The 26,335-nt window shown below is 39.9% G+C and overlaps 1 protein-coding gene and 1 long non-coding RNA gene across 8 annotated transcripts in view; one reads left to right on the forward strand and one right to left on the reverse strand.

Annotated features, from left to right (window-relative positions):
* On the reverse strand, positions 1-9,954 carry LOC111924173 (uncharacterized). The gene is made up of 3 exons (XR_015278382.1): positions 9,771-9,954; positions 6,887-7,352; positions 1-5,581 (listed from the first exon to the last, which is right to left on the reverse strand). It is a non-coding gene; the product is annotated as an uncharacterized LOC111924173 (long non-coding RNA).
* The window catches only part of PTER (phosphotriesterase related), a 20,483-nt gene continuing 4,059 nt past the window's right edge, over positions 9,912-26,335 (forward strand). The window contains exons 1-5 of one of the 7 annotated variants that reach the window (XM_086859025.1): positions 10,054-10,121; positions 20,443-20,878; positions 22,548-22,813; positions 25,830-25,865; positions 26,168-26,308. In XM_086859025.1, the coding sequence (XP_086715151.1) occupies positions 20,447-20,878; positions 22,548-22,813; positions 25,830-25,865; positions 26,168-26,308 (875 nt within the window). In that variant the 5' untranslated portion in view covers positions 10,054-10,121; positions 20,443-20,446. Of the gene's footprint in view, positions 10,122-10,405; positions 10,607-11,132; positions 11,209-14,404; positions 14,480-20,404; positions 20,879-22,547; positions 22,814-25,829; positions 25,866-26,167; positions 26,309-26,335 lie in introns of those variants that run through there. The other 6 variants (XM_086858996.1, XM_086858986.1, XM_023920266.2 and 3 more) reach the window with 6 other exon arrangements.

Raw genomic sequence — 26,335 nt, forward strand, 5'->3', positions numbered from 1 at the left:
TTAAAGGAAAAAAGTAGGTATTTATTAAAAAGGCCTTCAAAGGATACACCCTGGGCAGTACAACAGCCTGGCTGAGGCTCCACCCTAGATCAATGATGGGTCACACATTTTCACACTTTTACATTATTTATTCCATTTACATATTAGGGTTAGTTGTCCAATTACAGCTCCATGTTATGAAGTTCCATCCTCCCGGATTGCTCTCCTCAATTTGCTGTTTATACTTTTTGGGCCTGAAGCTGCAGCTGTGTCCTTGGTTCTCAGGCTGGAAAAGGATTGTTTAGTCTAACTGCACTGTGAAGAGGACTTGGTAACGCTTTATATGGAGTTCAGAGTTATATAACAACACAGTACCAAATCTGGAAAATATGAAAGCTAAAACTTAAGGCATCATTCCCAACAGCAAGACTGACAGAGCAGTAGACAGTTCCTGAGCTCCTTCTCTAGACAATGTAGCTATTTGAGGCAATTTAGATAAATTAGCCCCAAGTCCCCTGCTGTTTTACAGAACATCAGATTTTCCAGCAGTTAAAGGTGTCCTTGTAAAAGGAGGCATCCACTTCTCCAGGTCTCTAGGGTAAGTGATACAACTGGGGTAAGTGATACAACTGAAAGGAAGCTATGACCAGGATCTTCATCATCTGGATTGGGTGTTGAGGGCTACTGGCTGGAAAATCTCATTGAGTCTGGCTGAGTTCAAAACTCTGGGATGTGATTATTTCTGAGTTATAAATATTCGCCTAAATTTATTAGGGGGAGCCACAAATTGTTAGAACACAAATGGCTGGAATTGAGTCTGCATATTTGCATATGCACCCATGTTACAGACAATTATATTAAATATACCAAGTTAATATTTCTGAATTGATAGACTTTCAGTCAGGAAACAGATATATACCCCAAATTTATAAAATGTTCCCAGTATCTCTTATTAGTTTGTCCCATCTGTTTTCCTCAGAAAATGATCTCTCTATAAATATGAGCTTCTATACATGATTGCTGTCACTGGTACAAATAGGAGGTGGAATTTCACTAAACAAAATTTTCACATTCCTTTGCACAGGTGATTATACAATCTTCATGACAATATAAGAACTTAGACTTACAACTTATGCAAAGCAATTAAGTAGGCAGGTACAGCATCTCAAGTGCACTGTCTGAAATAATTAATATAATATTCAGAAACTGTAACTTATCCTCTGAAAATGCAATGTCTCCTGATTTATCTATCACTGAGAGAGGAGAAAAAAACACTCCTGTTCATAATAGGAATATTGTGGCATAAGACTTGGTATCTTGTTCACCAAGGCAATAAATCAAAGAACACAGCAGCCAGATTTTTGAAGAAAGAATGTTTTCAGCTGAAAGAGAACTGTCCTTGACTTTCTTCATGGGGATGAAAAACTATAATTCCACAGCAAATATGAATAAAAAATTAAAATGTACATATAAAATAACTGTAGTTCTAACCTCAGAAATCAAAACATGGAAAAATGAGAAATCTCTCCCTGTAAGAGGTTGCAATTGATAATGCTTTTTCAGGATACAAGGGGATACTGTCAGCTCATAATTTAGAGAACACAAAAATTAACCAGAAAAGCTTCTTTAATATCTGTTTTGGTTTTGTGCAAGTGTATTTCTGCGTGCATGTGGATCAGGATGCATGTGTGGCTTTCAGTTCTTTGCTACCTCTTTTTTTTTTTTTTTTTTTGCCTGCAAGAGCAACACAAACAAGGGAAGATTGACTAATGCACCTCAAGCTGAAAGCCTCTCTCCAGGGGGAACTGCCTTTGCACACACAGTGCACCATTAAAAATGGTGAGGCTCCACATGGGAGCACAGGGCTTCCCACATGCAGCAGCCTGCAGGATCAAGGGAATTAATGATGCAAAATGTTGTCTAAAGCAGCACATGACCAAAGAGTAAAAATCTATAAAAACTCAAGGAGCTCCTTGTAAATGAAAAATAAAAACAAAAAAGGTTTTTTTTGGCCTGTTCTCCCACAAGCATCCAATAGTTAATAGTCCCACCATCCTTTTACTTGTTTTTCTGATCGCCAGTTAGTTGTTCTTGAAGAGCTGTCAGTTTTCCCCTTTTCCCATGGCTGCATCAATTCCTGTATGGTGTGCACAACACAGAAGGGAACTACCTTCAAGCCAGATTCTTGGCCCTATCAGAAATTCACAACTGACGAATTATGCAAGAAAATGGTGAATCCAGGTCATCCTCACTCCAGCAATCCCCAGCAGTTGCTGTAGCCTCTGGAAGTGACAGCAGTCAGCCTTGAAATTTCTACAGCCATGTAATATGACTGGAAGCAATACCATGGAGTATACAGTTGGTATCATACAAATTAATACAGTGTAAATTCTTCCACTTTGCTGCTCACCCCAGTGAGCTCTTTCTTTCCCTTTCAAGAAGTAGCTGTGCTGATCAATAACTAGAAAATCTGATAGAACCAGAGAAAAATTGTTTGCCTTGTGAAAACCGTTTCTCTCCTGTAAACATTTGCTTTTAAACAGCATGGACTGACTGCAGCTGCATCCTACATCGAGCAAGCCAGCAGAAATTGCTCACCCTAGTTTGACTTAAAAGAGGCAGTCATTTCTACTTTTATCAGTTGGACTCAAACTTGACCCCTCACCCATCCAACTTATGGTCAACACCAAGGGATTGCAGGATCAGGATCATTAAGCACTGCTGAATGGACAAGTCCTAAAGCAAAGCAGAGGGACAGTCAATTGCAGACAGAATGCAGCAGATTTATATCCACTAGGTGAAAGAAAAATGACTCCTAAATGGGCTGGAGCAGCTGTGAAACTAGTCTGCCACAAGCAAGGATGAAGCATGGGAGTCTCAGAGAAGAGCCTCTTTGCTATCCAGCTCTAAAAGCAATTACCACAGATAAAAGCAAGTTCTTGGCAGGGCAGGCAAACTGACAGGGCTCAACTCTTAAACAGCAATCTGATCCCAAGGGACCTTCCAGACCACTTACAAACCTACCATCACAGCACCATTACTGACTGAAAATATGACAACAGAGTAGGACTGGGAGAGACTGTCCCTTCAAATAAACTGATGTTGTCCTGAAAGAGAGGCAGTAAAGAGAGGATTCCAGTGTAAATTACTGTCCTCAATGCACGTGTTAGGGAAAGCAATACAGTCAGCGTTAGTAAGAGTAAGCTTCAGTTCTGCAAATCAGAAAGTAAAACTCTCAGGCATTTAAATTTTTAATTGAATCCCCTTTTAGTGTGCTAAATCTGATTGTGATTAGCGTTCAGTAGTTAATTTCACGGATCAGAACAATTGTTCCATAATCTCCCAAACATGATTCTGTAAGGCCTAAAGCTGTATTACATTTCAGTTGTTCTATAATCTCCCAAACATGATTCTGTAAGGCCTAAAGCTGTATTACATTTTTGCTGTAAGCACAAACTAATATAATTTTTAATAAAATATGAAATAATAATATATTACGTTGTATGGAGAGGCAATTATTTGGTCTAGTGGTAGACATTGATTTATTTTTTAAAAATCAGAGAAAAGCTCAAGGTTAAAGTGAAGAGTTAGAGGAAGACTGGAGAAAATACAATATCTTTCATTCTCTAAAAGAAAGTTTTGAACTATGTGTCTCATGAGCCATGACAGAGAGCAAAAACTGAGAAGACAGAGCAGAGCAAGAAGCTGGACACTGAAGCATGGAAAGATGTATGCTTATTATTACTTAGAGAGACAGGTGAAAACAACAAGTAAGTGAAAAAGCAAGAATAAAAGATCAAGAAGATGCAGTTAAAGCTGAAGCAGTAGCAGGTGGCCATGCTGTAAGAAGGGAAAATAAAGAAACCCTGCTTCTGAAAAAAATAGACAAATAACGTAAGTTTACAAAAAGAAGACCTCACAAATAAAACTTTCAGTATGTGGATGGCTGGAGTCAGAACTATAAAAGGTTTACTCAACAGGGAAATGGTTAAAGGCATTGTGTGGTAACTCCTCTGCTGAAGGTGCAGCTCCTTGGAGCAGGCTACCTTAGTGCAAAGTCCAGGCAAGCTAAGGCATGCATGGGTGCATCATGATCACCAGGGGAATCTAGATAGCATTAATACGTACAAATACTTGAGCTTTCCTTGATCAAGCATTAACCAATTTCAGATCCATCTGTTCTACTTTGGATTGCAGCCTGAATGTTGCATGTTAACTTCATATGCTTCTAAATTGCCATTGGTTGTATCTTCTATTAAATAATGTTCGTAATTCAATAACCATCTGGACAGAACAAGGGCAGTGTTCTCAGTAATTTCAAAAACACTACTTAGAGAGTGGGGCATAGAAGACCCGATCTCATGCCCCTAAATTCACTCCTAGGTTTGAAGAACACTTATAGCATCTTTCTGTGCCCAAATTAACAGTGGAACATTTAAACAAAATAAAAAACCTGATTTTGGTGAATAAACCAAAGGCTTGTAAGCCAAATTTTATCTTTTGTTAAACATAAGCTGTCTCCTGACCTTCAGAGCCCTTTTCCTAAGCAATGGAAATATGAGGCAAATGAAGAACAAATCATGTTTCCAACAAAGAAATGGGAGATAGAGAGCTGATTTAAGGAGATAGGATTTGATACAGTGAGTTAGTAGGGAAAAAAACCCAGTGTAGCCTCCTTTTATGGTTTACTTTGAGCCTGCAGAGCCATCTCCATTTCAGTTCTCCTCATTAAGGAGTTTTCTCATTTTCAGCTTCCCCCATTAAAGACATAAAGTTTAAAAGGTGTCAAATAACTGGAAGAAATTGTGTTTGTACAGTGAATTGAAATCTAGCAGCCTTAAGTTTTGCCCTCAATTACATCCACATGAACATATTTGTAACTTTGGTACTAATTGCAAGTACAGATGGTATCAAAGTCATTTATCTGCAGCTCTTGGGATTTATCAAAAAAATGAAGGTAAAGTGGCAGGCTGAAGTGACAACTCTTGGTTTACTCATGTGTGTTATCACTGATCACCAGCAGAAATAAGCTTGAATTTTGTGATACTGAATGAAGTCATCCTAGCACTGAGCTGGAAACAAAGCAGCAGTTGTTTCAAAATTTCCTCCACACAGTACTATAAAATGATGTTCAAATAAATAACAGTAAGTGAAACAGTAAAATTTACTCTTTTTTTTTGTTGTTGTTGTTGTTGTTGTATTGTAAAAAAATGTTTATTGAGAAGAGCTGGAAATGTTTATTTGGGAATCTTTTGCTGTTGACCAGCAGCCTTTATAAATTATGCAAATTTCCCCATCAGCCCATCTTCCACTCTGTCAGTGAAACTTTCCTCTCTTCTGTTCCTTTTCATTCTTCTCTTTCTTCTGTCCCTCTACTGTGTCATCATCTACAGTAAGACACCTGCAGTTTAAGACTGTATGTGACTTTAATCTGTCATTTTCTTTAAAACGTCTGCGCAGTCACTTGTCATCTAGATCCAGTAAACTTATGTACATGTCTTTGAAAAAATTTCTCTTAACATGGAAGGTGAACATGCACTTTTTGCTGAAAACACCTCAGAAGCTTACAGACTCCCAGGAATACTTGTCTGTATACTCCTCTCTGGGAAAAAAAAAGTTGTTTTCGGATCAAACAAAAGCTTGAAAATACTTACCTCCTAAAATATTAATCAACAAGATAACAGGAGAGGTACCATCATACAAGCTGCTTAGAGTTTCTAGCCTAGTCAAAAGAAAAACAGACGAAGGTGCTGAGAGAATTGAATGTAATGGTATTCTGAAATAACATTAAGCTGAATTCTACAAACTTTCTTAATGATCAGCCTGGCTTGGCTTTTTCTAAATACTCTCCACTAACTCAAGTAATAACTAAGAATGTAGAATTAAATAAATCTTTAGTCAAAGTCAACATTGCTCTGCCTTTTGCCTCTAGAGACATATTTACTTTTGCTGTTAATGAATAGCTTTGTGTTATTTCTATTTAAATATTATGTATTGCCTACTTCTTCCAATTTTTATTTGCTCCTTGGAACATCTGCAATTTAACACTCAGACTGGTATCTACCTCTTCGGTACATCAGAATTTTTCAAAAAAAGTCACTGTCATCATTGAATAACACTTAATCAATAAAACACAATTTCCTGAACAAAAAAACTCATACCTGAAGCCCCTTCCAAACAGTTATGGTTGATTTCAAAACCCTACTTACCATACAATTCATATCCTGCATGCATAGAAGGAATCCTGTCTGTCATTCTGTCATTTAAGAGCAATAGGCATACGCCAGATTGACAAGCAAATTATTCTTTCTAACCCTCTAAGTTCATGGAGTCCCTTTGGAAAGAGCATGGTCAATAAAGGGTTTCTCTGGAGGATTATTTTTTTTCAATTTTTTACCCTTTCTGAATGAATTATCTCTGAAGTGTTTCTTATGCTCTGGAGGTCCTATTTATTCATCCTACCAACTTGTGGGTTATATTGTGCATATGAGCAAATTATTCTTCCTGTTCCTCACCAGCACGTGCAAATGCTTGCGTTTGCCATGGCCCTTGCACAAATAGTGCCTAAATTACATTCTGACTCTCTTTCTTTTCTGTGCTTACTACCTTCCTGAAGAAGGAGTAATACTAATCTGGGGCCTCCAGTCACTAAGTTTTACTATAGCAAACTGGAATTTTCTGTCATCAAGTCGTACCAGAAGAATAACTCATATACAGCATGATATCGAAAAAGTGCTTGCTTGTACCTGAAATTTCATTTGATTTTCCAGTCACATTAGAATCACAGAACCATAGAATTTTTGGACTGGAGAAGACCTGTAAGGTCATTGGGTCCAGCCATTAACCCAATACTGCCAAGCCCACCACTCATGTCCCTAAGCAGCACATCTACATGTATTTTACATACCTGCAGAGATGGAGACTTCACAACTTTCCTGGGCAGCCTAGCTGGCCTAATGAAAGCTGTAGTGTTTTACTGTTACCACAGCCTCTCCAAAAGGGACTTGTTTCAAAGAAGAAAAAGATTGTATTTAAGCTTGTCAGTTTTTCTTATCAGTTTTTCTCTGAGTAAAACAAAAACATGGCATGGTTTTTCTGTCTCCTGTATCACCTGAGAAACTGAGCCCCGAGCAGAAGATTTCAGTCTGGAAGAGCTCAGTCCCAGGGGTCCCACTCCTTGGGGTCCCAGTGTAGTGGTTCAGCTGTTTCCATAGCTACCCAGGTGTCAGTGGTTCTCACAGCCTCTCTGCTCTGGGAAAACCCACCTGGTTTTGGGAACTATACATCCTCTGGGTATGGACCCTTGAGAGCACTTTCCCCAGGTCACCCAGGCTCAATGTTGCAACTATTGGTCTGCTCTTTTCTTCATACACCTTTGGAAAGAGAAGAAATGCTACTGAAGCTCAAGCACTGCAAGTATTTTGTCCTTATTTTGTGTCTACTGTTAAACAGTGGACAGAGTTTACAACAGTGTCCCAAATTGAAAAGGAACATTGGCTTCAGTGCTCCTTATGGTCATGCCATGATTGAGGTGGACAAAAGCACAGGCATGATTTAACCCTGACCAAATTGTAACATCTACAAAAGCTACTGACATCAAGCTTTGCTTTAGTGCAGACCTGGCAAAATAAAGAACACCTTTTATTTTTCTTTCTTTTTATAATAGTAAACTATTTTTCCATGTTTCTGAACTATGCAATAAGGATATTTTAGCTTGTGGTGTTACTGACAGTTGTCACTGCTGTTTGTATAGCTAAAAGGCTTTAGGGGGCAAGAGTGGTGGGTTGATTTCCCAGTTTCATGAACCATTTAATCTGGCAACCAATTAAATATTTCTAGAAAGACCACAGCCTGGTTTTCAGACTTGGAAAGTGGATACAAATATCAGACACATTACACAAGGCCGTATATCCCCTAAATTGTGAACCAAGTGTCATATGTATAGACTCTGCCAGCTGCTGACTTGTTTTCACTGTTCACTATGCATTTGGTCTGAACGAGGCAGTCCCACTATGTTTACAAGCCTCTGTTTTGTAGCAGGTTGAAGTTAAAATATAGTATCTTACTTTGCTTTGGACACAGTGAAGATTGCTTTAAAGAGAAGCTCATTCTGCATGTGTAAAAATGCAGATTGAATATGGTTTTACTTTGTACCTACCCAAGTTTTAATACTGCTTGTAAATTTTAAAACACAAAAGATGTAGAAGTGCAGGCCTTATGTAAAATTCATCACAAATCTTCAAAACAGGTTGGATATGGCCAGTGACAAATGATGCTCTATAAAGCATTACATGACTATTTTTAACATACCCCTCATACATAATTTCTCCTGCACTGACTGCCCAGCAATATGAACATGTTGAAATACAAAGCATTAGAAATGACGGGCCTTCATATCTCCAGGTCTTCATATCTCCACTTAATCTTCACAGGACCCCTACTCACTTGACTTCATATGAGAAGCAAATAAAAACAAATGGAACCATCCCAACAGCTTAGCTCTAGCCATCTATTTCTATTAATCACTACTGCATATTCCTGGTGAGTGGACGTTAATTCAAAAGATCCCAAGCATTTCACTTGTGTCACTGTTTTCATCTTTACTTTCCCTTACTGGGCAATAATTTCCCTTCAGTTGAGATCCTAAAGGTTGTGTCCTCCCCACACCAATATCAGCAGTCATTGAGGACTCTAACCCTCAGGTCTAGTATTCTCAAAATGCCTTTTTTACTTTTCCTTTTTTTTTTTTTTTTTTTAAGCCAAAATTTAATTTCTCCATCGCTTTCATAAAAGAACAACTTTATTCTACCTCCTACCTCTCTAAAGCTGTTTACTTCAGCACCCTCCTCATTTTTCATCCACTACCTCCACTTTTGTCCTTCACTGTAAGATAGATGATAAACGGCCCATGCATCAGCATGCATTGGCTTTCATTCCCAGTTTTGCCCACTCACTTTCTGCATCACAGGATTATCTGGGATCTGAATAAAAGCTAGGATCCATCTCCCCCAGGCCATATTAAAGGCAGGCACACAAGAATCTATTTGCAGGCATCGTGCTGCTATGCTGGCACCAGCCTGTTACAAATGGGAACAAGGAAGAGTCAAAGTAGAACAGATAGCAATGAAAAAAGTACTTCTCCCAGAAAGGCTTGAGGTCCACTTCCTGACTTCAGATTACATGTCTCCTCAATGCACCGGCTGACTTTGCTGCAGCTTTGGCTACGTGTAAGGGCTAGAGAAGTTCTGTCCCCTGTGCCTTTGCTAGTCATGTTGTCAGCATGTTTACCCTTCTATAAAATGGAATAGTACCACACTGCACGCTGTGAGCCTTAGGTAAATAAGCCACTTTTGAGGTTCTCAGTAAAGGATTCTGAAGGTGAATTCTTCATCAGAAAAATTTCTTTACTGAAAGGGTTCAAAAGCATCGGAATGAACTTCTCCGGGAACAGCATAGCACTTAATGCCAAGTTAAGGCTGACATGGCAGTGTTCAAAGGTTGGACCGAATGATCTTGGTAGCCTTTGCAAGCTTAATGATTCTAACTTGGTGTTGTGTTTTTATTTCATACTCTGGACCTGCACTTTCTTCCAGAATCAGTCATTGTCATCCTGCGTGTAGATACTTGGAAGTGCCTCTTCAACCTTCGTATTTACACTGAAGGGCAGATTAGGAAATATTGCCTCTTGCAAGCCCAAGCACTCAGCGCGAACTCCCACCCCCCCACCCCCGCGCCCCCACAAACTGACTCAGTGATTCCAGCCTCTCCCTGTGTAAACAGGGGGTACGCACAAGGACAGGCAGGATGCTCACAGCCACCGACTCTCATTCGTAGTAGGAGGCAAGGATGACACAAAGCACAGCTGCCCCTCACTCCACGGGGGAACTCTCGAGGAAGGGGTGTGAGGGGCAGCGGGCCGGGCGGGTCGCCGTAAGGAGGCACTGGGGCAGCGCTCCACACCGCTGCCGTTCTCCCGCTCTCCCCTGCGGCACCCCGAGCTCTCCAGGCCCCACCGCCCCCAGCCTGCTCCGCCACTCGCTCCCGTCCCCGGGAAGTCCCGCCCCGCTCGGGGCGGTCGCGGCTCTCTGCCAGCCGGGGCCCTGCGGGGTGCGGTGCTGCCGGCGGAGGGTCGGGCCGGAGCGGTGAGCGAGCGGGGGCTGGGGAGCGCCTGCCGAGCCGCTCCGCCACCTCCCGCGGCCCAGAGCCGTGCCGGCCCGGCCCTTGGTGCCCTCGGCCCGATAAGGCGCTCGGGCCGGGAAACTTCGCCCGAGTTGAGGGGCGAGAGCGGCTTTCGCTCGCTCCGCTGCTGGCCCGGGAAGGCCCGAGGCGGGAGAGCGGGAGGCGGCTGGCGGTGCTCGGGGCTGGGGCGGGCGGGGAGCGCAGAGCTGGGCCGGGCTCGGGCCGCGGGCCGGGGCTGCCTCGGGCCCGGCCCAGCCGGTGCAGCCCCGGCGGAGGGGCGCTGCGGGCCGAGGGGCAGAGGTGGCCGGGACGGCGGCGCTGGGTGAGGCAGGATCCCCGCGGCACGTCTGGAGTGTGAGGGAACGAGCAGCTCCTCTCTGCAAAAGCGTTTTACAGCACCAGATGATAGTTACCAACAGTGAGCCCCGAGCTCAGGCGGCTTCACTGTGTGAGTGCAGCTACGTTGCTATTATTGGTGCTGGTATTTAATATTTGCACAGCCATAACAAGTTAAATATTGGAACTACGTCCTCTCCAGTACTCCTCTCCCGACAGTTCCCTAGGGTGTCTCTGTGAAGGAACAAATGCCTCAATCCAAAACTGGGACCTTCAGAGCCTGCCTTCAGCAGCCTCTCCATCTGGAAGCACCAGCAGCCCACTGCAAGATGCTTCCAGAGTTGCTTAAGCTTGTCAGGGCTCGGCAGCAAAGCTCCGGGCTTGCCTGTGTGTATTGTTCGGATTCCTATACCATGCGGGTTCTCGGTGGCCTGAGCCTTGCTGCCCATTCCAAGACGCTGTTGTGGCAAGGTTCCCTGCTCCCCTGGCACCGGCTCGGGGAGCTGCGGAAGGGGGGCTGAATCTGAGCGAGGGAGGTTCAGCTCCCCCTGCCAATTGTGCTTCAGCACGGTGACAAAGCCACTGCTGGGCAGTGGCCTTGGCTTTTGGCAACTCCTCTGCAGCAGGTCTCGTGTTGTGGCTAGTTTGGTTGTAAGTTGAAGCATACAGGTCCTGTTGGTGAGGAACTCCGAGGAGCCTAGCAAGTACTTGAATGTATATATGATCTCTAAGATACCTGTAAACATAATTCTTTTTTTTCAGGTGTCTGTTATTAAGGGTGGTATCTTCTGTATGCTAGAGACTTGTGACAGTTCTTGAATGAAACAAATTTTTAACTGGAGGTCACTTACTTTTGGGAAATTTTGTTTTACTTGTCTGGAATTCCCTTCTGCTTTACACTGGATACATTATTCAATGTTCCCTGTCATAATATGTTCTGTAGTGTGTAAAGGTTGTTGCCTTCTTTCTGCTGGGGGCTGTATTTCAGTGATGGGTGAAGCAATGCTTCTAATAAGTAGTTTTGTATCATTTTGTCAGGTACTTTGGGGTTGTTTGATGAAAGGCTACATAAGTGTCATTTATTATGAATGCCTCCCATGTTTTGGAATTTAACAGACATAATATTTTCCATCCTGTCACCATCATCACATTCATTTTCATAGTTATAATCCAATGTGGCAACAATGGCATTCAGATACTTAATTATATTTCATGTAGGTGACCAATGCTAATTTATTAAATTAGTGCATGGTGCAGCAGGAACAAGTGTCAAAGCTTCCCCTCCATGGTTAGGGAGCCATCAGCTTGCTTCTCACATATAAAAATCAGTATATAGAGGAGCATATGGCTCCAGTGAGTTCTGTGTTTATTAAAGGACTATGCCTCTGAACATTCTGTGAATTTTTTTCCTTATTTCACTTGATGTAGATCTAAAATGTTTTTCCCGTCTTTCAGTACTTGAAATACTGAACAAATTCATTTTTTAGTCAGATGAAACCAAGACTTCTTAAGGTTCATGAAAACAGGAGGCTTTTGCTTGCATCAGACTGGCCACCTATCTGGTATGAGGGAATTAGAGATCCAGCTAGACTGTGGAAACCTAAAGTTCAAGTCTCTGGTTTGATTCAGAACAGTGTTAAACTCTTTTACATTTATTGCATTTCTGGAAAACTGGATTGCCAGCTGTATTGGAAGGGAGGGCGGAGTATCTCATCCTCTAGTTCTAAGAAGAAATTACACCTTCTCAAAACTGGTAGGGTAGGTTTTCTGCTTCGATGTCATTTTTCAGGTTGCAAATTAAAAAGTTTCCTCAGAATTTTCTAAGCAGTGGCCATATCTTTAGTCTGATAGTAATATGTATGTTGGTAATAATTCAAGAAAAGCATTTTATCCTAACAGTAGCTGGGATATGTTTCACAAGTACTTAACTACTCAGATAAAAAGAAGAAGAAAGACCACCACCACCATCTCTTAGATGACAGCTTTAAGTAAATCACAGTTTTTTACTTGGATCCTAGAAATGTAGAATCAGTCTTCTCAAAGATATTTTGAAACCCTACTTTTGTGTAGCCAAAGCCACAGGGTTTTTCTTGAAGTAACTTCTGTGGAGGAGGTAGGATCAAAGAACAGTGTGTTACCTGCTGAGCTACTCCCTTTTTCTGCTCTTTTGGGATCTCACCTCTTTCCTCAAAATGTAAAGAGAGAATTGTTTTATCCCACAGTTGTCTTTGCCCTGTCAGAGTCACTACAGTGAGGATTAGTGATCAAGTGAAAGGAATGTGCCTCTTTTTTCGCTGTGATTTGTGTTCCTTTTGGCAAATGGATTCTTTTCAGATGGGTCTGAAAATCTTCAACTGGTTTTAAAGTTTGAACTCCGGCGTTCTGTAAGCTTTATTGCCCGACTTTGTTCTTTGTTGTTCACTTTTGACTGGGTAGCGAGGATTTTTTTGAAAAACCGATAATAGTTTCCAGGATAAAAATACTGAGTTTGTATCTTCTTTCAGAAATTCTGTAATACAAAAAGGCAAAACAGGGTTCTATGTCCAGTTAAGACTGAAAATTCAGTATTACCTGGAAAAGTACTAGAAGGATATGTAGGAGACCTGACAATTTTGTCAGCGTGTGTGTGTTGGTTGTTCCCAGCATTCCACTGTTGTACCCAGATGGGAGTAAGAACTTAAAAACAAGTTTAGTTCTGTGCATCTAAGCTCATTACTCCCTGGTAAAGAAGCTGGCTTTCTAGAAGCCCCTGCTTATTTAATTTGCTGCAGTCTGTGATATTGAATGAGACACTGAACCCTGTCTCCATGTTCTTTTCCACCATGCATGGCTTTACAGGTCTCAGTGGATCAGTGACTGGTGATCTGTCGCAGAACTGATGTTGGGGTTCATTCATCTAAGTTTTTCTAGATAGTAATGTTCAGTCTTGATCAATATCACTCATCCATTGCTTAGGTTTGTGTGGTGCATTTCTGCGTGTAAAGATCATCGGGTGATTTGGTGTGGCTCTATAGGACTGTACAAGTGAGTGATAATGCTCCACCCAGCATGCTTACTGAAATGTTTAAGCTCATGTGAAAATATGTGTATGTGGTCTTAAATAGAGAGAAAACCAATGAAAGTCAATGAGAATAACAGCAAAGAGTGGAGTTAGATGTACACTTGTTTCAAATTTGAAATTTGGAGGGAATGAAGGCTGGATATGCATTCCTGAAAAGGAGACTTTCTTTCCTTCATCTTTTCCTAGCAAGAAAGAGAGTATATGCTTGTACCCGAGAACCCTCAAGAAGCAAATGTAAGTCCATTAAGTCTTAAGAATATGAGTGTATGTATCAACATGCACAACTTAGCCCATATTTGCATATAGCATAATGTGACTTCTGTTCTGATTTTTGGCCTAAAAACACTATGTGTGCATGTAAAATATAATTAATGTAATGTTTGACCCTGGAGGAGAATTTTTATCTGACCTTTTATCAGGAGTAATTTTGGAAGCTGCCCAAAATGAAAAATCCCCTGAAGTTCTTCTAAAGAGATGTTAATGAAAAAACACTTAGGGGTATGCTGGTCTCAGATCTCTCTGAGGAAGAGAAACTTCAATGTGACTTTGCTCAGAGAAGCCTAGCTTTTGAGACTGTTATCTGCACAGAAATAAGGTAAAATAGAAGTCTGACTATTCTAGTCACAACAGCTAAACTTTAACCAAATTGGAAAAGAAATTGTGCAAAGTTCTAAATATGAAGTGACTTGGACTCTGCTTCTTGGGGCAAATCACATGTGCTTGCTTTGATCACCAAGGTTTGTCCACCCTGCAAGACTGATACAAGACACTGAGCTTGTCCTGGTGTGGCAGTTCTACTCTAAGGGAGCAATCTGATTTAGATATGCCTGGCTTAAAGCCTGGTTAGAGCCAGAACATGACCTTCAAACCATGTAAAGCTGGAAGGTCTGTCTGCCATGAGCTGAGCCACAGAAGGAAAATGCTGTAAGAATTTTCTCTTTCCTTTCAGGTGAACATTTAAAAGCTTTCCTTCTAGCTTACCCAGCTCCTTATCTGAGTGTGATTTTCAGAGGTTCTTAGGACAGGGGGTCAATATATTGGCCTTTCCCATATGTGTACTAGTGTTTACATTTCTCTTAAAATTTAAGTGACTTTGCTTTTAGATTGTAGAACATTGACAGTGCCACTCAAGCAATGCAGCTGCTGTGGAGTCTGTGTACTTGCGTATTTTGGTGGGACTTCTCTTTATCATGTTTGGATTATATAAGACTTTGCTAAAGCTCTCCTAGTTATTTTTCATAGCATATACTGTAACTTTATGTAGTAAGTCTTACTTTTAGTATTCCTTTTTGCTTTTGTAGTGTACAGGTTTTTTGTTGCTCAAACCATATCTAGAAGATTTAGTGAAAAGCAATATTTAGCATTTTCTTTTAGTTTGGCTTCTTGAGGAAATAGGTTTTTGAATGGTTTGGGGACCAGAGGTAGGTTACTGAAAGCCACAACATTAGCCCACTATTTTTAGTGTTTCTAGAATAGTGTGTTTCATGAAAAAATGTGGCAAGGTAGAGTAGATGATGCTTTTTAAATAATCCCCCACTAGAGTTCTCTAGGCTTTGAGTCTGTTGGCCAATTTCCACCCTGTCAAGAGCTTACACCTCTGAAATGGTGAGGTTTGTGTGCATGCTGCATGAGGATACAGCCACCCAAAGGTGGGAAAGTGCAGGTGCCCACTAAGGGAAGCGCTGCAGTATATACTCCTGTGGGTTTAGGCAGGAGTTTGTGTGGGAGAGAGGCACCATAAGTCTTCCCTTCCTCTCTCATATGAGCTTTATTCAAGGCAAAAAAAATCTCCCGTATGAAATCATTCCTTAGGACACAAAGCCTTGAGTTAGCTTGAAGTTCAGCAAATCATGCTATTCTCATAGCTCCTTTTGGGAGGGGAAAAAGACCAATGCCACTTCTGACCAATTTAAATTCTGAAGACAGGGAAGAATGTTTATTACTTTTAATGAAAATAATTTGTCACCTTCAGAGCAGCTTACGTGCCATTTCTACAGAAGAGACGGGAGTTTATCCAGAAACGTCAATTTTTTCAGTACTTCCACTCATTTTCAAATTCAGTTTCTTGGGCAGAGTAACCCAAAAGTAATATAAGATACGTTGCTATCTCATGTAACACAAACTAGTGATGGCGTGAGAATGCCTGTGTAGAAGTACAGTGTCATAGGTCTTAGACACCTTTGCAGTGATTGGGGCACAGGGAATTGCTGGACTAAATGACAAGTGAATCTGCGTCTGTACTGGAGCAAATGCACATTCTGTCCTCCAGCCACCCAGCTGTGGCAAGCTCAGCTCCACAGCCTCTGTAGCTGTGCTTCCTGACAATATGCATGAGCAAAAAAGCCATGCTTAGTGAAATCCGTGTCTGAGGGAGTGCTGGGTTGCAGGCATGTTTGCACTGTAATAAGCACTTGTGAATATATTTTTGAAGGTAAATTAGATCTGGCATCCATCCACTGGAGAGGTTAGAAAGCTTTTTTGTCCGGTGGGGAGGAGGAAAAAAGTGTGGACAGTATTGAGTTCCTTCATTTCTGTAAACCTCTACAGGGTTGGCAGAAGCATGAGGGAAGAGAAAAATAAGTTAATTTTGTAAATTCTTCCTGACATAGTCTACACATGTTCTCTTACCCTCTGCCTCTCCTCTCCCTTTGTCTTGCTAACATTTTCCCTTGTCACAAAATGTTTACATGTGGGGAACAGTGAGATAACACAGCATAGACTAACCAGTAGTAATTTCCTACAGTTGTGTCACATATTTCTAATTAGTGGCTTTTCCATGCTCTGTAGGGGTTGCTCAAACTAGAATTGAGTACTCAAAACATTTCCTCCATCTGTAAGTATATAGTGAGCCCGTGTTATGTCATATTTTCCAGGGCTGTGTGGTTAGAAAGGGAAGACCCACTTAAAATGCTCTTGATGCAGCCAGGGCAGCCCTTGTTTCTAAATGGCAGCTGTGTTTAACTTTTTCTGGATGCAGTTAATACCCATTGAGCCATTCTTTTTGCTTTTTTTGTAAATTTTATGTCACAGCAATCTGGATTTAATGTTGTTCTAATCTCACATTGTAATGTAACAACAATGAAATGATTCTCGCACCAGTCTATGGAGAATCTGTGCTAATGCCATTAAAATGTGCTTACCAAATCAAAACAAGTGCAGAATTAGCATATGGAAACTGTGTTTATGTGATTATAATGTTTCAGCAATATGAGATTACTGTAGGAAGCAACTAATCCAAACCTAGGGGGACTTCCCATTACAAGGCCATTAAAATGACACAATGACTGAAGTGCACGTTTCAGATGGGAAAAGCGGAAACATAAATCTTGTCATCAGTATTCAGGCAAAACATCTATTGAACTCACTGGAGTTTTTACTAGAGTCAGGAATGCAGTGCCATGACCTTTTTAGTAGCAAGTCTCTTTTAACAATACCTCTAGGAAAAATATTTACTTCACCAGGATTTGATAGGTGGTTAACGGTGAGAATTGTATTTTATGCACCATACAGTTGGTGGTTATAAAGATTTGTCCAGAGTTTATTACAAAAATGATAAGGTAGTGTTTCACAGCTTTTGTGAAATAGTACAAGTTTTGGTTATATCCTAAAGCAGTTTTCTCATTTTTTAGTCTGAATCTGTAATTTTCAGGAAATATAATTTATTTCTCTTTTTCTGCAGCACACAGAGCTGAGATGTCTTGGTCTGTGCAGGAGCTCTTTAGAAATACTACCACATAAATTAGTGATTTTCAAAAGAAAAATATCTGTTATTGTCAGAAGCTACCTATTTATTTTCTGTTGTAGGAATCAGCACATTTTCCCATCCCCTCAGACTTGGTTAAGATAAGGAGATATCATTCACATATCCTATACAGAGTCATCTGAAATATATTTGTCTTGTCCTGGATTGTTTCTTGGCTTGCTCCATAGTCATGGAAGGGGGATAATATTACAGAAAGTGACTTGTACTGTCCTATTACAGGCATTCAAAATAAGCTAGATGAATTGCCTGTAGATATGTCCTTCCTTCTCCACTATGAAAATGGTCTAGATGATTGTTATGTAGTAGACATATATCATTTAAATGGCTAAATGAGGTGATGTGAATGCAGTCCTTGGTGTATAGAAGAAGAAACTTTTTCAAAAGAAAGTTCTGTGTAAAACATGGCATGCAAGTCATTAGTAAACCACACAAACAGTGATTCCTGTAGTAGCATATACATGCTTAAATTAAGTAGGAATCCTTATTCCACTTAAAAACTATCTGCATCTAAAATCTGTTTTAAAAACATATAATTCTGATTCCATCAAATGAATCTTATTGGAAATCATGTATCATAGCATAATCAGGAGAAGCTTTTTATATGAATGACAGTAGGGAAGATACCAGGACAGTGGTTTCAAAAATAATTCCAGTCACAGGTTGTTGACTATCTTTATTTTTTATAGTTCTTGTATTAAGAGTGGTGGGTTTCTAAAACTGTGTTAGTAAGCAGGAAGAGGCATTAATATATTTTTCATGAAGATAAAATTAGGCCTACTTTTTGTTTGTATCAGTTTCCATTTTTTGTGATGCTTCTTAAATTTATAAAAATCCTTGGCCTCAGTCAAAAGGTTCTGTAAATTCTAGAATTTAAAAATCAACAGGTTGGTGTCTGTTGCAAGAGAAACCTTGCACGGGAACTGGTAATTGATTTGTGTCAAGCTTTATCAAAAAAAATTAAATACTTGTATATTTAATTGTATATAGGTTTGGTTTGCTAACTTAATAAATGGATTGGAAAACTGGCAGTGAACATGGGGAAAACAAAGTGTGAATCCAATGCAGAGGGTAGTTATTGCTCTGTGCTGTCAGGGTTTTACTGAATACCAGAGTGTAGATATTTGCATTAAAAAAAAAATAGGGGGGTAAAAAAAAAATAAAGCAAAGGTAATGCTTAGATTTATTATTACATTTTACATAATTACAGTTGCTTTGTTGTGCATATAAGAATTACTCAGATCATTGAACTTTCTCCAAAATAATGGGTTGCTCTATATAGAGCACTAGCCTTCTTTAAGCATGGAATTAATGACTGCTTAATTGAATTGCAGCTAGGAGCAGTTTCTGACTAAGACAGGTATTTTGCTTTTAATTATTTGCTCAAGAATAATATTTTCTGAAATCATACACTTCTTAAATTTGTTTGGAACAAAAATAAATCATCCTATTAATCAGCCAGCAGTTCATTCTATGAGAGTAATTATTCTTCTACCTTCTCAAACAAGTTAGCATGCTAGTTCAGGAATAAAATTCCTAAAAGAACCATTCTTCCTAAGTCTACTTTTACACAAGGCAAGTAAACATAGTCAGTCACTCATTTCTCTTTTTTATGGATGGCAAACTCTTCATATTACAGTGAGCACCAGCACTATAGACTGCACTGGGCAGGCAATAGCTGCCTTTTCCAGGGGCTGGGTCACTTTTGTGCATTGGTTCTTTGGCAGTGACAGCTTCTCATGAGATCAAAGTACCCCCAAAGAGATCTTGAGATTCCTGTGCCCTTTGATATGTAGAGTTCAGTGCCCTTCAGATTTCAGTTTTTCTGTCATCCTGGTAGATTAACTTCAGCAGTTAAAAGGAAAATGTCCTCTGAGGGCTTTACCAGTTACAAACCCATGTTTATGACATTATTCACTAAAAGGGAGGCAGAAATGGGAAAGACCTCTCTCTTTAATCAATAATGCATGCTCTAGTTAGTCCTTTCCTCTGGACATGATTAAACATGTATTTTGTTTCATAACTGATGATTTTGGTTGACTAGGGATTTTAACTATATATCCTCAAGCCTTTGTGACTAGCATCTGGAAGATCTAACATGAACGGGTTGGTCAAGACTACCTCCACTCCCAAAAGGGAAAAAAACCAAAATCCCAGTGAGGAGAGCTGCAGTTAATTCTAACCTGCAGTGAGTTAGGCCAAACTGGCTCAGTGCCTGAGACATGAACCAGCTGCAGATTGTAGCCTCAGTGTTTGTCACTGTGTCACTGCTTGTTTGAAGTTTTGAGAAGTAACATTGTTTCATTGATGTTAAAGATGAATTAAAGAGTGTCCAAGATGCTGAGCCATATATCAATTGTTAGGGTAAGGTCTGCTCTTACTGGTAAAATATTTGCCCACTGAAGCACTTTGGCTTTTCCACAGCTGTTTGTGGGTCATCCTGTGTCTTTGCCATCTGTTGTCAGCCGTAGATGAGTGGTGCTGGGCTGTTCAGACCTCCAGAATGCAGCTGGTAGGAGAACCTGAGCACTACTGAAGCCAGAGGAGCAGATTATCATTCCCCACCCCTTTATTCCACATAGAGAAGGGCAGACAAGGTGCTTAAACAGACAGCTTCCTCAGCATGTGAGAGGGACACTGAGTCTTGGAGGCCAGGAATAAATACACTGAACATACCAGTAAGGAATATTCAGCCTTGTTGCCAAGTGTGTTCATCTGGTGGCTGAAGCTGACAAAATTTGACAGCTGCTGAAGAGCAAAGAATCCTAAATGAACATACAGTGGTTTTATTAAATAGGAAACATTTATCTTAATGTGATACTGACTGCACCACAATAAATGATGAAATTTTCCATGTACTGGAATGTGATGTGTTTATCTCGCTTGAGTACTGATAGAAGCACAGTTGGGTAAAATAATGCCTTGTTTTTCATATTGACCACCCTGCTGCAAACAGCTTTTGGAAACATCCCAGTGAACACACACAGAGTGTAGGTACATGTGCAACAAGGAGGAGGGATTTCAGAAATTGCCCGAGAAAATGCTGCTCCTTTTGAAATGTTTTTGTTTCCTTTCTTCTTCCTTCCCAGACTCCTTTAGGATCTGAATTTTTTTTCCTTTGTTAAAGAAAAATGCCTTCCTTGAGCGGAAAAGTGCAGACTGTCTTGGGCCCTGTGGAGCCAGACTGTCTTGGCTACACTCTGACTCATGAACACTTGACTATGAACTACAGCAGCTGCTTTTGTCCACCTTCTCCAGGCCAAGAGCCTTTGTCTAATGGGCCCATTGAGATGAAGAACTTGTTTTGGATTAAGCAAAATCCCTACAGCCATAAAGAAAACCTTCTTTTGTATCAGGAAACAGACGCTGTGAGGGAGGAGCTGCTGCATTTTAAAGCAGCAGGTGGTGGGACGATTGTGGAAAACACAACTACAGGAATTGGCCGGGATATAAATACTTTGAAGAAACTTGCTGAAGAAACTGGAGTTCATATTATTGCTGGTGCTGGGTTTTATGTGGATTCCACTCATTCTTCTCAAACGCAGGCCATGACAGTGGAGCAGGTAAGTCTTAACCATTACTTCAGTGCCTCTGTCCTGTGAATTATCCCTAGGTAAGCCAAAGTTGGAGGCAAGTTCCAGTAAAATAGATTAAATACAGAGGTGCTCAGTGTAGAAAATGCAAACAGCATTACTGCTTGTATGTAATAGCTGGAGCAGCACTACTTTCCTGGGTTACCTGTCAGAACTTCCAGTTCTTAAGCTCCATTTTCTCTGAGGGATTTTTTATCATGAAACAATAAAGGGAAAATACAGTATTTGCTGTGTGGATAGTTGGTACACCACCAACTATCTTGAGTTTTTTGCGATTTTTTAAGGAAGGAGTTTATCCTTGCTACCTGTTTTGTCACTTTTTCTGGCTAATTGCTTCCCAATGAGTTTAGCCAGCATTTGTAAATCACTGCTCTGCTCAGGCAGTGTGTTATGGCTCTCTTCTCTATCATTTGTTCAGATTCTTCAGGGCACAGTCTACATCAGCCTGTTTGTACCATGACTAAGACAATGTGTTAATAATAACTGAGGTCCCCAAATATTCCTGTAATAATAAATACTCATCTTTTATTAAGAAAATGTGGTGATGAGGAAAAGAGGGAATGGAACTCTCCAAGGTAGGCTGTGAAAGTGTATGAATAGAGCTGAAATTTTTTTTTTAAGCTCTCACAGTTTACAAATGAGTCAAATTAATTTTAAAAATCAATGGTCAAAACTTGAGCGGTGCTGCCAACAAAACGGGACCCAAGCTTGCCCAAACTGTACACAAGAGTACCACTTCTCCTAAATGTTCTTCCATTGCTTGAAATACAAATAGATACAAATAGATTTCTCAAGGCAAAGGCTTCCCTTCTGTGTTTGGTGGACCCATGGAGACCCACAGATTTCCTCTACTCTGAACTTGGAAGGCAGGCCATCATCAGTGCCATTTTGTGCTCTCAATTCTGAATGTATGCTTAAGATATATGGCCTTTTCTGGGAAAGAAAAACTAAAGCTTTTATAACAAAGTAGTTCTGTTGAGAGATTCTGATGAATGAGAGATTTTTGTCTATGGGTGCTCTAAAGCGGGCTAGTCTTGATCTTGTAAATTTGCCAAACGAGCTTTGTTTTTGTAGTTCTGAAGTCAGAAGAGCTCCTGTTGTTTTGCATTGCCATTCCCATAAGCAGGTTTTGCCTTAAACTTTTCAGGATACTTGAGAGAGTTTCTTCCTTCCCTGTCTGAATGACAAAGTTTCTTTATTCTCTCATCTCTTGTTTTGCAAAAATTACATTGAATTGTGTATGGACCCAATTCAGGAGTGCAAGGCAAAGGTTTTGTAATAAATTAACCTTTTTTTGGTTTTTTTTTGTTTTTTTTTTAAAGAAAACCCAATGTCTGCCTAAATCAGAGTTCAAATTGCATATAGACCACCTTTTTTTGGCAAACCTGGACAAATGTGTGACTGGATACTGTTAAATTGATTTTCTTCTGTGTTTATTTTGGTCTTAGTGAATGGCTAGCATAACATTAGTTGACAGAAACCAGATTATAACTGCAGTGTTTTCACACACCCAGCTGTTAATTAAATAAGTTCAGAAAGACCTTGAGAGTATAACTAGCCCAGCATTACTAGGCTGAATTTGATGCTATTTAACACAAATAGTAATAATAACCAAAAACATAATTTTCCTGTTCTCTAGCTGACAGAGATTATTGTTGATGAGGTACTCAAAGGAGCAGATGGGACTAATATCAGGTGTGGTGTGGTGGGAGAAATAGGTTGCTCCTGGCCTTTGACTCCGAGTGAACACAGAGTGCTTCAGGCAACAGCAGAGGCTCAGTCACAGCTCGGGTGCCCTATTATCATCCATCCTGGCAGGAACAGTGACTCCCCTTTCCAGATTATCCGCATTCTGCAGGAAGCTGGGGCTGATGCTTCAAAGACAGTCATGTCTCACCTCGACAGGTAAGGAGACTGTTCACTGCTTCCTGCAGTGTTGCCACAACTCACTGGGATTTTGCAGAGCTGCGCTGGGAAAAGTTGACATAAAGTGTTATCCTCAAGTTTACTGACTTAAAAATAAGTGTTTATATAGAGCTTGATCTGCATCCAGCACTTCAGTCAGGATTCACATTGGTAAGAGATTTTGGTATTTTAAATGCTGTCTTTGAAAGCCTGGAAGAAGGATTATGAGTAACCGTAGCTACATTTAAAAAATGGGAATTCCATTAATTTGTATCCTTGCACAAATCCCTGTATTTACAAAGCATTGGACATAGAGCAGCTCTCACTAAATCAGGTTGGAAGTTGCTGGGCTTCCAATGTTTTTGAAAACTGGGTCACTCTTAATGGCCTTGCCAAAATCTCTCAGAAGCTAATGGAAATTTTCTTGATTTGGCTTGAGTCTGGATCAAAGCAAAAGGCATATTTTAATGATCTACTACCAGACAGAGGAAACACTACTTAAAAAGAAAATAGTTGGGTTTTGGGTAGTTCCTAGCATAGACCAGGTAGTTAACTTTTAGTTTCCTCGAGAACAAAATCCTGGAGCTCTATGAGTCATGGAGAGAAATTGGGATGCTTTTCTATCTCCGCCTTAGAAATACAGCCTCTATTACCAAATCAGTTTTGTATGACCTTGTGTGAGCTGGAGTATGTCCAGGCATTGATTAGTTTGGCCAGTTGCTGAATAATGGAGACTGTGGTCATATGATTCTCAGCAATTGGATTGTTTGCCCTCACTGTGAATGTAATACAGGCAATAGCACTGTGCTCCAAATTTCTCATGGTTACAGACTGACTCTAAGATCTTGCAAATCAAGTTACAGGTGCTTGTTATTCACACAGAGCTCCTTGTTTTACTTGAGGATTTTAGGAGCATAAAATTCATGCCATGAAATTATATTTGAATATTTATAACTTCCTTTTTGTATTTACCTGTGTTTCACTATATCTATAACTGTATTTTTCACCCCTTTTTGAGGAAAAACTGATTATTTAAATCTTTTTATGACAGGACTGAACAAGCTACAGATATCAGTACTTACATAGCCATTTTGATACAACATAAATATGCAATTATGGTTTCTTGCCTCTTACACAGTTGTAAATTGTCAAATTAAGTAATTAATTAATGGAAATTAAGCAATGTAAGCAGGAAAACAGAGGTGCAGTTTCAGTAACAGCCGCTGATGCACAATATGACATTTCCTTTTATCTCTTTCTATCATTACTTTCACACATTCAGGTTGGCACTTTCTGTAACATAAACTACTGTGAAGTTTGGCTTTGCAATGTGCATTTAACATTTTAAGTCTCCTCCAGTAGGAAAAATCCACGTGGGAGCATCCCAGTCCCTTAAATGTGAGATAAATTTGTACATAGCTCCATATTTCGTGTCTGCATTTCATATAGACAGAATGGTAGTTTTCCAGTGGATTTACAATTAAATGACAAAACTAAAATGCTAGCTACCATGTCTTGCAATTTAGCACCTTAGAGCAAAAGGTAGCAGGTATCCATAGTGGAATGATAGTGCACTAAAAGACTCGAAGCAAAAGCTATTGAGCCTCAGCTTTAGCCATTTGTTAGGGGTTAAGATTATAAAGGAGATCAACCTCTTGACTCAACTCACTTGAGTAACTTTTGTTAGAAGAATCACAGCAATTGTTATGAATTTGCGGCTTCATAATGATATGATGTCTGTCCCCATGGTATTTATGGCTGAGGTCCACATTACGAGGTGCTTCACCATGTCCCACCTCCTTTTCCATGAGCTCAGGGCTGTTCAGGGACAGTGTTGCCCAAACACCCAACTCCAGCTCAGAGATCAGCAATTTGAACTGGGAACTGCTGCTGTTGCTACATTCTTGTGGCTCACAGTGGGACCCAGTGGCTGAGGAAACTAAGTTCTCTGACTCTTTATTGGGATAGCACACCCAAAAGCATGACACTAACAATAGTTTTCAAAAGAAACTGTTCTGGCTGTGATTTTGAAATAGATTGTTGGGTGTTTTTGCCACCTGCACAGGATTGAATACTCTAGGCGATTGTCTCTCTGTGAACCGAGGAAGGCTGGATCTAAAATAATCTCTGCACTTTGAAAACTCATTTGGTGATAAATGTTCAGTCTCTGTAAACTGTAACATTTATTTTAAAATAACATTTTTTATTAATTGCAGTTGGCAAGTCTTACACTCCTGCTGATGGCAGGCTTATTTGAACATGGATTTTCTCTCTCTCAACCCATCTGTTCCTCCTACTTGATCTGTTGTTAAGTCATAATATTGAAATTGTGACATCAGTCATTTCCATAGCAATAGACTGTGATGTAATTGTGTAAGGTAAAACTGCTTTGTGACATCAATATCTGCAATAATAAAAAAATCCCCCAACAAACTACTGCCCTTTTGGTTAACTGTGCTGCTCTTGTGGAAATTTGGTTTCTTCTTAAAAAAAAAAAAAAATTATGTAGCAGCTATAAAGATAAAATTGTATCATTTGAGTGTTTTTGTTTTTCTTTGGACAGCTTATACACTTGGTAAAAATGATTCAAATAAAACTCAAAATATTCCAGAGGGTTCTTATTTCTGTTGCTCTTTTCTAAATGAGTGAGAGGTGTTAGAAGCTTTGTTCCTTCACTTTTCAAATCTGCTGCAAAGCCCATGTCCCAGATACTCACAGTGCCATTATATATTTGGTGAGAGCATTTTTTTAATGTGTTCTGGCCAGATCCCAGTGCAAACAGTGATATATTGCCATTCTAATGGCAATCTAGAAACATCACTGTACTGAATAGAAACTAAAGGCAAAGTTGTGTATTACCGGTGTGTGATGGTTGAAACAAGCCCTGGATGAAGCTGTGTCCTGTAACTCTTTTGGGAAAGTAAATCTGTTTTGTGTACGTAATCCATTGACTTCTTTTTATTATTATTATTATCTCTATGTATTAACCTCCTCCTTAAATGTCCTTCCTTGTTAGGTTGTCTGTTGAGAGGGTTAATGATATCAAAAGTAAGTAATTTTCCTGTTTTCATTTAAAGATTATCGTAGAGGTTTTCATTATTTCATGGGGCAAGAGTTGGTTTTGTTTTGTTTTTTTAATGCATGAAATCCCAAATGAATGTAAGAAGGACAATGCTGTGTATCATCTTAAGTAGCATGTGTCAAACAATAGTCCTGTTTTTCAAATGGGTGAATTTAATCTTAGATTATTTGGTTTTTTCCTTCCAAGTAGGAGGTCACAAAGTACCTGTCCTCATACCATAAGGTGTTTTATTCCTGTTATAGTGCTGACTCTGTGTTATATATGTTCTGCAGGACCATATTTGATAAGAAGAAACTTCTTGAATTTGCTAAACTTGGATGTTACTTAGAGTATGACCTATTTGGTACAGAATTCCTTCATTACCAGTTCCATCCGGATATTGACATGCCAAACGACAATGAAAGAATTGCAAGGTATCTGCTCCCATGCAGTTTTAGCTA

This window comes from Cyanistes caeruleus, chromosome 1, assembly GCF_971803275.1.
Source record: "Cyanistes caeruleus chromosome 1, bCyaCae1.hap1.1, whole genome shotgun sequence".
Taxonomy (NCBI): domain Eukaryota; kingdom Metazoa; phylum Chordata; class Aves; order Passeriformes; family Paridae; genus Cyanistes; species Cyanistes caeruleus.